The sequence below is a fragment of the Microtus oregoni genome, unplaced genomic scaffold (assembly GCF_018167655.1).
Source record: "Microtus oregoni isolate MIOR12 unplaced genomic scaffold, Mior012 000002F_ref0000024, whole genome shotgun sequence".
Taxonomy (NCBI): Eukaryota; Metazoa; Chordata; class Mammalia; order Rodentia; family Cricetidae; genus Microtus; species Microtus oregoni.
The window spans coordinates 65,712,317-65,724,713 of record NW_024543061.1 but is presented as its reverse complement, the minus strand read 5'-3'; the positions used below and the strand labels follow the sequence as shown (position 1 = coordinate 65,724,713).

The window sequence follows — 12,397 nt, the reverse complement described above, 5'->3', positions numbered from 1 at the left end:
GGGAAGAGAACGGAACATCATGCTATTCTAAGAAGGACATAGGACTGGAGTGTAGGGGTCTAGACTAGAGCCCTCAAATGTTGAAAATGCAGGTGTGCTGGGCATGAAAATTACACACTAGAGAATCAACCTAGAACATCAGTGGTTCCCTGAAGTTTTCAAAACAGGTGAAAGGCATATTATTGGAACTTGCTGTCAACCTGGAAGAACACTCTATATATAGAGATGAAAAAAAAAAAGAATAGGAATAAGCAGGTCTTCATATTCCAGGCAGTTTTAATGGAAGAAACTCACATAGAGACACATCCCAGTGAATGTGAGAATCAGTTTTAAAATCTCACATGTACCAAAGCAGTAGAAAGAAAGGACTCGAAAAGGAATATCCATTGAGCCGGCTCCAGAGGCCGTTCTTCCAAAACCCTGGAAGAAAGTGGATTAATTGCCATAGCCACTATGTTTTGAGAGAGAAGATGATGACCTGAGAAGGGCAAATGCAGCCAAGCCATCATCCCAGCATGAACGCAGTTCAGGAATGCATCCGCTGAGGGAATACACCACTTACATACCTCATGTCTTAGGTCAGGTTCCCTGGAGAGCAGCCCAATATGAAGGGCTGGGAGCCTAACAGAGAACAGACTCCAGAACGGTGGGGGAGGGGGAATGGAGGCCAACTGAACTGAGTAGAAGAAAACCCTGAGCTACAGTAAGTACCAGGGGGAACCTCAACCACCTCCCCCCAGTTTAGGGAGCTCTGGAGCTAGGGGAACCCTTGAGGGTGACCCTGGACAGAGACAGAATGAACCCTAGCTCTGCTGTGCCTATCTCTGAGTGTAGGTTAACCCAAAACAAGGGCACAGTCTTGGCCCAGTAAACTCCCTTATACTTCCTACAATTCTGTGAGGGCCTGAATTGTGACCATCATGTCATAGAGCCTTAAGCACCAGAACTAAAGAGTTGTGGTGGTATCTTTAACTCACCTTATGTATATTTAACCTATGGGTGCACCCTGGCCTGTTAGTGAATGAAGAATGAATATATGCCAATATAAAAATGCTAGTTTTCCTATTCCTTCCTCAAAAAGATTGATTTACTCTTTTATGGAAAGAGTGTTTTGCCTGCGTCTATATGTACTGCTTACATGCAGTACACAAGGAAGTCAAAAGAAGACATCATACACCCCCGAACTAAAGTTATAAATGGTTGTGCTGGGAGCCAAACCAGGATCCTTTGCCAAAGCAACAAGTGCTCTTAATATCTGAACCATCCCTCCAGCCCCTCTTTCTTAGCTCCAAACTTGGCTTGTTTATAGGTTTCAAAGACGCTATAGATCAAATGTGACCCTTGGTTTGTCCATCTGACTCTCACTTTTGGAAATGTCTTCCATAGGCCAATGGCATCTCCAGCTGCAATTTAGGAGCAGACCCAACCTAACCCCCCTCCGTCCCCCCTCTCTCTTTGTAAACAATGACTATTACATTTATAAGGTTAGAAGGTTGTATTGGCAGGATTTACAACAGAAAGACTTCCATTTATCTCACAGAAATGCAAATTTAAATATGACAAAAATCATGGCCACTATTTTGAGACAGGAATTTAGCAAAGAGTTTCTGGATCCTTGAGAGCCTTGTCGAGAACACAAGTCCATTTCCAGAAATGGAAAAAATCAGTCTGCAAGGGCTGTAAGGGGGAGCAGCATGGAGGCTTTGCTACTATTTATTACACTTCTTTTTTTTTTTTTTCACCCTCAGGAGGTAGAGATTGGTAGATCTCTGAGAGGTCAAACCCAGCCTGGTCTACATAATGAATTCCAGCCTAGCTGGGGCTACATGGTAAAACCCTGTCTAAACATACATACAATATATATGTATACATATATACAAAAGAAAAAAAAAGAAACGAAAGTGCCCATTGAAATGATTCATCCCAATCAACCACCAGGTTGCATTTATTTCTGTTCTCCATAAGGAAAGATTTGGTGATGGTTAAGTAGTAGGTACTGTTTACCACCAAGCCCTTCCTCATTATGGTCCCTACCTTGGTATGTGGCTTCTTCTTTAGTGTATGCTGAATCATAGCTGAGTGAGAAAAGAAAGGAAAAAGAAAACTGGTTGCAAATGATCTCTTGGAGGTAAATGTTGAGGTAGCTTAAACTGTTTTATTTCTTTGGCATTTTCTAAATCTTCTCCCATGACTGGAGAGATGACCCGGGGGTTATTAACATATGTTTCTTTTGCAAAGTGCATTAAATTTGGTTCCCAGCACCAAATGGGATGTCTCACAATGCTTGTTGTTCCAGCTACAGGGGCTCCAGCTCCCTCTACTGGACTTCACTGGCACTGCACTCACACATGCACATTCACATGCACATGCACACACACATACACACAAATAAAAATAAATTGTTTAATCTTCCTCAATGCACACACACAATTTTAAAAATTAAACATTATTTCAAATCAATTCATGTGACTGTCTCTAGTATAGGAACACAAATAAATTTACATAATGATATTTCTGTATCTGATAAAGGGGGTAGGATGAATAGCATTAGCTTTTTTTTCCTTCATCATTTTAGAGTCTAATCCACCATGTTTTCCTCATGCAATCATGGAGGTGGGAAATGTTTCTTAAAAGCTCAGGAAAAAAAATTAATGTTTGCTCTGTTTTTAAGACCTCTGCCATCCTATCTCTGCCCAGGAGAGATATAAAAGGTTCTCCTTCTTCTTCGGTACCCCAACAACTCCCCATTGCTACTGGTATAAAGCACAGGCATCGAGTGGTCTATCTGGTAAGCTCCTGAGATCATTTGAGCCCAGGATGTGGGTGAATCATTAAATCCCTCATGCCCTGGTGGTGCAGCAGAGGGCAACGTTCAGTCTTCCCACATGGGGAATCTGCATAGGTTCAGATTAGCTTGCTCTTTTTGCTGCATAGACCTCCCCTGTGACTCTTTCAGATCTGGGTGGTGGTGGCACACACCTTTAATCCCAGCGCTTGGGAAGCAGAGGCAGGTGAATCTCTGTGAGTTCGAGGCCAGCCTGGTCTACAAAGTGAGTTCCAGGACAGCCAGAGCTGTTACATAGAGAAACCCTTTCTCAAAAAAACAAAAACAAACAAAATAAATCACCATGGTCTTCAGCCATCTGCCAAGGGTAGTCTTGTATATTGTCTGCACCAGCCATCCTCTCCTGGCTTACAGGCAGATGCTCCTCTGGGAGGACACAGAAGGAAAAGCACCCTAAACCAAGTTAAGTGAAAAACCACCCAATAAAGATATTTTGGATTAAAAAAATATTTGATGAACTCCATGAAATGAAAACATATAATGAAACAATACATTGAGCAAAATCGTCACTACGGAAAGATAGACGTGAGTGGAAGGAGAGTCTGGAAGCCATTGTGATCACCAATGCTGATTATACTTTTAGAAACTGCCAACGAGTTTCTTGTTCTCATTGTCATTTTTGGACTGCCTGACTCTTTCTCAATGTGCAAAATTTACCTTTGTGTACATATAGAAAAATGTTTCCTGTAATTTAAGGCAGGAAGAATTGGACCTGAACAGGGTAGGCAGCTCATGGATAGAGCGTGCTTCAGTGTTCAGTGGGCATCTCCGTGGTGGAGAAAAGTCTTGACTATTGATTTTCACGGATTCTGGAAATAGGAACACCACCACCATCAGATCCCTGGAGACCTTCTCTTGTTTCAAGCCTGGAATCTCCATGCTATTAATCCTTCTTGAAGTGACACTTTCCCTATTGCCCACCACACTCTCTGCAAAAGAGCTACGTCTGTTGTCAGCTGTTGTCGTGTTCCTGAGTTACTATGCTTAGCACCCAGGCTTTAAGAGTAGTTGTGGATATTACGGTATGATGTAATTATGGTTGGCTAAAGGATTATTTATACAGGAATGATCTGGGACATGGTTATTTAGAATTCTAAGAGGCATTTGTGTGCCCTAACCACAAAAGAAGGGGCTACATTCTGGGGCAAGGGTCGGTGAGCGACATAATCCTGCATGTGCCCAGGAGGGATTTAGAAACCCGGCGAGGCCCAATTCTAGAACTGTCCATCCTTCTTCAGGGTTTGCTGAAACACCGGAGCCCCTTTCTGCTCTCCTCTGGAGCAAGGCCTTCCTCGCATCTGCTGATCAGGCATTGACTAGTCAGACTGGCCTACATGGAACTGGAGACATGGCTAGATGCTGTGGTATTTCAGCTAGTCTCTGGATTGTAGGAGAGCTAAGAAACATGACTGGCAGTGATGAATGACACTTGGCCTTTCCGTGCAACTCTTCATGAAAATCTCCCCAGAGAGCTCTAGAAAGCTGCTACCAAGTGACTGTGTTAGCATATCAATATGTACCTCACGATAATGGATATAAAATCAAGCTCCTATTCTGCTCTTTTAATATCCCTTACCTGGTCCTGCTGCTCCTTTTTGCTGCTTAACAAAGGAAAAGCAAGGTTATTACCACCTGCTTCTTTCCATTGTTTATAGTCTTTCTGACCAGCCCCATGGATAGGCTCCGAGTGCACCCACACTTCCTGTGCTCCCACGCTTCCTGTTTTCTTTGCTCTACCTAGCATTTCTCCACTGCATTTACCATTATCTATTATACTGCACAACTGTTGGTTCATCCTCTGTCCCCAGACTGCAAGTTCTGTCAAACAGGAATTTTCTCTTTTTTGTTGTCTGCTTTACATGAACAAAGCTTGGCCTATAGGAGGAGAAAAGGAGAGAGAGAGAGGGTAGCAGAAGAGAAAAGAAAGGATAGAAGAGGGAGAGAGGGGAGAAGAAAAGAAACCAGGCATCCAGGACAAGAGATGAGTTTTTAAAAAGAATCTTTCCAATCATTTTATTTTAAATCTGAACTTGCATAAAAGGTGGCTAGTTGCATTGTATCCAAGCATCCTTGTCACTTGGACTTCAGATGAGCCCAGAAGGACCTTTGTTCCTCACTATCAGGTCCAGTGGCAACAGAATTCAGTCCTGTAACTTAATTTGCATTTTTCAGCCTTGTAGTGGCCCCAGTCACAAGTATCTCCAAGAGGTTATTTTAAGGTGACAATAGGAAGCGAGTAGTGATCAATTATAGGGGTGCTAGGATGGATGGGGCCCTGACTATACTTCCCTCACCTAAAATGGTGGTGAAGTACAAGATGGGACCCCAGGGAATTCTGGGATGGAGAAACCCCAGTGGGGTACCAACTCCCCCAAAGGACACAGCTCAAAAGAGGACCTAAAAGAAACTTAAGCTTCCAGTTTCTGAGAAGCAGTGCGCGGTTCTGTTCCCTTTCCTCCTGTGCGCTTGCGTTTTCCTTTCTGTAACTCTTCTTGGAGATCACGCACAAGCCAGTTCCCAGCAGAAGAGGAGCCATTGTTCTAGCTGAACACATGGTGTGTGCATACATTTTGCCTTGCCTGCCTCTTCTACCGCCAGCTGCGGGCTCACACGTTGGTGTGCTGGGACCCTGAGGATGCTATGCTGCCTGGCTGGCTTCGGCCGGAGGGTGCAGAGCTGGCTGCGCGGCTCCTCCGGCTCCGATCACCACCACCCTGGCTCCTCTGGGTGGGCTCATCAGCCAGCTTGACCTTCTCATGCTCCTCCTTCAGGAAGAAGTCCACCAGCAAACTCTTTTCTTTCTTGATCTGGTCGCTGATGTCCGTGGGGATATCAGGAATCATCCAGTCCACGAGGACGCTCAGGAACATCACTAGGTTCTGCCAAAACAAGAAAGAGATGTGAATGGTGAGGCTTGGCTTGGTTTTATTACTCATGAGGTCACAAGTGGACATGAGCTCACCGCTGTCCACCCTGGCCCCTTTAGAGCAACCACCCTGATACTGAAGACTTGGTGAGAAAGAGAGGAACCAAACAGAATACTAGGCAACTCACTGGCTGAGTGATCTTTACCAGAGAGTCTGAGTGTCCTCTGGTGTCCTAACTGATAATGATGTCCCATTAGTAAAACTACCACAACTTCTACCTCCCCTGGAATGGCTGTCAGTAGTGATGAGTTAACAAGAGTCAAATAATGACAATGGCAAGACATAGTAAGTGGCAGCTAGCTGGTGGGCCTTCCTTCCGGGAGACCCTGTAGCACATTGCTGCACCATCCACAGAGTGGCCTCACATGTCCTTCATCTTAACACTTCCAGGCTTGCTCTAGACTGGGGCTTCCAAGGAAGTGACCACAAAGCTCTAGACTGGAATCTCCGGGGAAGTGACCACAGAGCACAGTGGCCTCTGTAGGGCTGCGACTGTGACAGCTGCCCCCTTCATCTCCCCAGCTCTCTCTCTGTCTCCAATACCAGGGACCTTGGGTGTTTTTACGGATATGGCTTTTACCCAACCCACCCACTGCTCACAGTCTCCTCATTCTGCCGCTACCAGGGCCTCTGCTTCCAGACCTCTTTGGCTGATGCCAGGCTTTTGCATACACTTGCATGAAGTGCCCTGCTGAGTCACATCCCTGCAATGTACAGGTCACCTAGGAAAGCATTTCCTGGAAGCATTTTCCTCTGAGTGAATGACTATCAGGCTACGGTGCCTGGTTTGGACCAATACAAGCCAGCATGTTCTAATTCTTGCTCATTTCTCAAGTTTGTCCTTCCCACACACTTGCCCAACACTTTCCTCAACCTGTGGTCATTTTCTGTTGTCTGCGAGCTACACACTTGTGTGTCTTCTCTTTGCCTTCCAGGAGACCAAAGTAGTAATACCCTTCATGGTCCTGGGAGCTCAAGGGAAGACTTTGAGAACAACTGCTTCCAGAGGCTCCCAGTTATTCAGAGTCCTTCTCTGCTCACTGCCAACGAGGTAAGAGACCTGCGACATGTGACATACGGGCAAGGGAGGAGATGGAGCTGGCAGAGGGGAGGGCAGCAGGGGGGTGTCTAGGCAAGTTTTTAAACATATCGCCCCATCTCGACAGAGGAAGAATAGCGTCTTCTTTAGGTGAAAGACAAGCTGGTGGGCTTCTCTACATCCTGGGCTGGAGTCCGAGGGGCAGGACACCCTAGAGCCCCCCAGAGACTTGCCTTCAGGGACTACAAAAGCCAAGGGAGCCGTAGAGAAAAGGATTTGGTTTTGTGCTCTGGCCTCTGCTCAAAGATCAGCAGGACCCTGAGTGGGAACTGGGGGCCCTGGAGCTCAGAGAATCTCAGCGACGCAATCGGAGCTGTGGCTATTGTCGAAGATAGGAATCACGGGCTCAAGTTTACTATTCATTCCAGGGGTGGCGAGATGACTCTGCCGGCCCCTCCAACCAGATGTCTCCACGGTAAACAATGCTAACAAAGGAGAGACCCAAGAGCTCAGGAAGAAAGTTTCTGAACTTGAGCTCATTCTCAGGCTGACAGAAGGGATGTGCTGTTTGTCTGTCCCAGGGCTGAGACTCTGGTTTCAATAGTTCTACATTTTCTTTTCTCCTCTGGTTTAAATGGGCAAGTGTCTCCACTCGGCAGCTTACTCTACATCTGTCCGATAACTTTACCCTGGGTTTTATTGATCTTTGGGCCAAGTCCACCCATTTGAGCAACTCTCTCTGGGGAATCCTCCTGCTTTCCATTCCTTGCTGCCTGCCACATGTGAAGTTCCCTGGCCATGGAGCACAAATGGGCCTCTGTCTCCATCACCCTCTGTGCTTAGATTCAACCGACCGTGGATCAAAAACAACAGACACCAAAATTGCACCGACCGGGACATACACAGGCTCATCAGTAGTTCCTAGATGAGACAGTCTGACACCTGCTCATGTTGAGTTTGCATCGCGTTAATTATTACGTCATCTAGCAATGATCTGAAGTCCATGAGAGGATACTGGTGGGTTACATGCACATATGATGTCATTTCTTACAAAGGACTTCAGCACCCTTAGATTTTGGTGTCCCAGAGATACCAAGATATGACTGTATCGTAAGCCTCTAGCACTATCACGGTCTTCACCTGGGCACCCTGCAGCCTAACCATCTTGTTGTCACCTGAACAACTCACCTGGAAGATGATCACAAAGGCCAGACGCGCAGAGAGAACAGACCAGTACTGCTTGGAAAACTCATATGGGTTCGGTGCCCAAGGTGGCTCTCGGTAATCCTTGAACCTGCCCAGGAAAGACAGGAGTGTTCAGGATGGGTGGAGACTGCGAGGTTGGAGAGATGGCTCAGCTGGTGAAGTCCTTGCTGCCCAGGCATGGGGGCCTGAGTTTGGTCCAACCAAAGGTGGGGGTGGTGGCATGTGATTGTCATCCCAGCATTGAGGAGGCAGAGACAGGCATATTTTTCCTGGGACTTGTCAATCAATCTAGCGTAATTGGTGAGCCCCAGGTCCCAGTAAAAAACTCTATCTCTAAAAACCAAGATGGACAGCTCCTGAGGACCAACCTGAGGTTGACCTCTGGCATCCATATCATGTTCATAATATGCATCCACATACCCACATGTACCTGCACACACACACATTCACACATGTACCTGCACATACACATACACACAAATTCACATGTACCTGTACACACACGCACACATACACACACACATTCACACATGTACCTGCACACACACGCACACATACACACACATTCACACATGTACCTGCACACACACGCACACATACACACACATTCACACATGTACCTTCACACACATGCACACACACACATTCACACATGTACCTGCACACACACGCACACATACACACACATTCACACATGTACCTGCACACACACGCACACATACACACACATTCACACATGTACCTGCACACACATGCACACACACACATTCACACATGTACCTGCACACACATGCACACACACACACATTCACACATGTACCTGCACACACACACATACACACATGTACCTGCACACACACATACACACATGTACCTGCACACACACACATACACACATGTACCTGCACACACACACATACACACATGTACCTGCACACACACACATACACACACATTCACACATGTACCTGAACACACACGCACACATACACACACATTCACACATGTACCTGCACACAGCCACACAACTGCACACCACATAAACATGAATGCACTAAATAGTTCAAATGAAAATATAAATAAACAGAATAGACTGAAGTCAAGGAAATTCATCTACAGCTAAAATGGCAAGGTTTGAACAACAGATGAGCTCTTGGCTGTTAAGAGTTGGGAAATAGGAGATGGAGGGAAAATCCATAGCTCAACCAACAAATATCTGTGGAATAAAAGAATCCAAGTCCACAAAAGTCAACCTGGGGATGGATTTTTCCTGTTCTCTCTCCCAAGCACCTCCTAAAGCTTCCTCTGATGTCAGGATATAGTTCCCAAAGGATCCTGCAGATAATGAGAGCAGCCTAGGTCCGTGTGGCCATCATGGCTTCCCATCATTCTGATAGGGGCTCCCAGATGCCTCATTCTGTTCTATAATCAGTCTGTGGATCCCATGGAGATATAGGCACCAGAAGGTCGCACCAGAAGGTCATCCCAGGGTCCCCCTTAGCCAGAAGCTTTGAAGGTATCCTTGCTTCCCAGCTGTACCACTGAAGCCAAAGGAAAGGTGACCTAGCCCAAGATGAAGGTTGGGTGAGTTGGGGGATGGTTATAAATAACCGCCCTTAGTCAACAGTCTTTCTCATTAGTTGCCTTCGTGATCTATGCATGTGCTTTATCAAACACCAATGCCTAATATGAGCTTCTCCCTCCTCGGGCCCGCAGAGAAACTTCATGTTTTGTTTCCTGTCTCTGTCTTTTCACCCCGATTTTGCAATGAAATGTGCTACGGATATCTCATTTTCTAACCCTGGAAAAGTGACAGGGTTTGATATCAGCACTGGGACATCCACAGACCCATTTTCTTTATGGAATTCAACAAGGCTTTTCAATGAAAGTGCGAGAACACCTAGAGGAAGAGTTGGAATGGCATCAGGCCCCCCAGCAGTGTGTGTGGCTGCTGAGGGAGGCAGAGTAGAAACCCTGCCCAGGGAGAGACACACAGCATGGATAAGCACAAGAAAACACTTTTCTGCATGATTCTCTTATCATCCTCCCAGTTTATTCATGCAGGTATCCCACATAGCATGGCAGGAACCTGGTGGACTCAGAATTCAAGTCTGTGGTCAGGGATTCACCGCCAGGAAGAGATGGAGGCAAGGTGAGGATGTAAGTCTGGCTGGATCCAGGCTAGTCCCTATTATCATAGAGCACCTCAGCAGCAGGTGAAGTTGGAGGTGAAGTTCATAAACAAAAGTTCTCTGGTTCCTTCCCTCGGCACCAAGGAACAATGGCCCTAAGAGGTCTACGGTTTAGTACGATGACTTCTGGCTTCCAAGGAGAGGCTAGAACATTTGAGGTCAAGGGAAAGCAATGTGTAACACAAAGACAAGGCCAGAGCAATGGAGTCGGTTAACAGAATGAGCCAAGCTGCGCGGCAGACACAGATCTTTCCACTAGGGCTTGGCCAGGGACCAGGAGCTTCCACCTCGCTGCCTTGCCGACTCTCCCACTACCAACAGCTGATCACAGCTGTCGCGAGCTTCAGTTGACATCTGGCTGAGAAGCAATGCTAATTGCAGCCCAGCAGAGCAAGGTATTCAGATCATCCCTGGCTGAGGACAGGAACAGGGAAACATTACACAGAATGTTTGCTAGTCGGGAAAGGGAGAGAGATGGCGGGAGGGGGGAAGGGAGGAAGGGAGAGATAGAGAGGAAGAAGGAAAGAGACAGAAAATGTGGGGGAGGGGGAGAATGTGAGCCAAGTGAATAAGATGTCTTGGGAATGAAGAAAAATCTTTTTAGACTTGCCTATTCTCCTGCTGTATGTAGAACAGTCTGCTCCTTTCCAGTTTTCTAGAGAGGGGTACCATCCCTGCCAGGGCTTGCCATGAGGACATCCCTCCCCGGGCACAGCCCAGTCCCTCCGGCTGCACTGAAAGTCCATTTCTTCCCCTTCTTAGCTCTGGCTGGGAGGGAACAGCTGCTCCCTGAGCTTGGTATGAGAGCCACTGCTTACTCCTCCCCTTCCAGTCTGAAAAGAATCCATAAATAATCGAATTCGGCTTCCAACTCTGCTACTAACTTACCACAGCTTTTAGGACTGTCTCTTTGCCCTCCCCTGGTGTCCAAAACATGTTTTGAATCTAACAGGCACATTTATCGGATGGAGGATGCGGGGTGGTGGGGATGGCGGGGCCTGCACAGAGGTCTGTCCAGAAAGAGTGCCCTGAGAACCGCTCTATGTATATAAGGAAAGGGTGACTCTGTCGTTTGGTACTGAAGCCACAGCATGGAAAATAGTGGTAGGGAGCTTAACGCTCTTAACATCTGCCGACGTTCCTCTTTCTTGACCTACAGTCAAGAAATGAGTGGACGTATATATTATCTAAATGAATATGACACAAAACCTAAACTTTACTGTACGCAATGAATCGACAGCTTGCTCTCGCTTACCCTAACTCACCCTCATCCCTTCCTCCATCCTTCCCATTCTGTTCTGTTCCATTCTTTCCAAAGGCTGTTTGTGACCCACTGAAGTGATTTCACAATCTGCTAATGAACCGTGATTCATCATTTGAAGAGCACAGATTCCAGTAAGCTTGGGCCACTGGATACATAATGAGTTGTTTACATGCCAATGTAAGTTAGCGTTACGTAATTTTTTTTTCTTGAAATTTGATCCTAAGAAGTCAGGCTTATCAAATGTTTTCTCTAAGTAACTAGAAGGCACTCACTAAACAAAGAGACAGTTAGCTTTAAGAATAAACGTATCTTCAAAAGGCAGGTGGCTGATGGGCCTCATTGTTCGCACTGTTGAGGTAGGATCTGTGGTGTTTGTTTTGATTTTAAAATCTAGTGCTCAGCTCTGAGGGAAGTGTGTGTTTTGGAGACACCAAGTAAAGGTTTGAATACCGCTTCCAGTACCAAAATCCTCCTTGACTGTTCCGTAAGCGCCCAGCTCTTAAAGGCTTGGTCCTCTGTGTTGCTCTATTGGAAGGTGGTGGAACCTTAAAGTCACGGGGCTCAACTGGAAATCTTTTGGTTAAATGGGGTATGAAAGAGGTTGTAAAACCTTTGTTCCTTCTCTTCTTCTCTCTTGCTGCCTCCACTATCCGCACCTTCCCTTTCATCGTGTTTCCTTGACACAGACCCAAAGCAAAACTTCTGAAAAAAGTCAAATGCCCAAACAAACTTTCTATCTTTATAAGTTGCTCATCTCAGGTTTTTTTTTTTTTTTTTTTTTTTTTACAGTGACAGAAAGATGACTAACACAGTCTTCATACAAGTTACTCCGTGTCCTGACACCCGCTGTCCTCATCCACATTAGCCTAAGCCTTCTTTCCCCATGTTGCTAAGCATCAACTTAAAGAATTTGGTAACTGCCTG

At 46.1% G+C, this 12,397-nt stretch overlaps 1 protein-coding gene across 1 annotated transcript in view; it reads right to left on the bottom strand.

The window, feature by feature from the left end:
• Window positions 1–4,827: 4,827 nt before the first annotated feature.
• Window positions 4,828–12,397, bottom strand: part of Ano2 (anoctamin 2) — a 332,789-nt gene continuing 325,219 nt past the window's right edge. The window contains exons 26-27 of the mRNA XM_041635458.1: window positions 8,000–8,105; window positions 4,828–5,724 (exon numbers count right to left, since the gene is read on the bottom strand). Coding sequence (XP_041491392.1) covers window positions 5,452–5,724; window positions 8,000–8,105 — 379 coding nt within the window. The 3' untranslated portion in view covers window positions 4,828–5,451. The remainder of the gene's footprint in view (window positions 5,725–7,999; window positions 8,106–12,397) is intronic.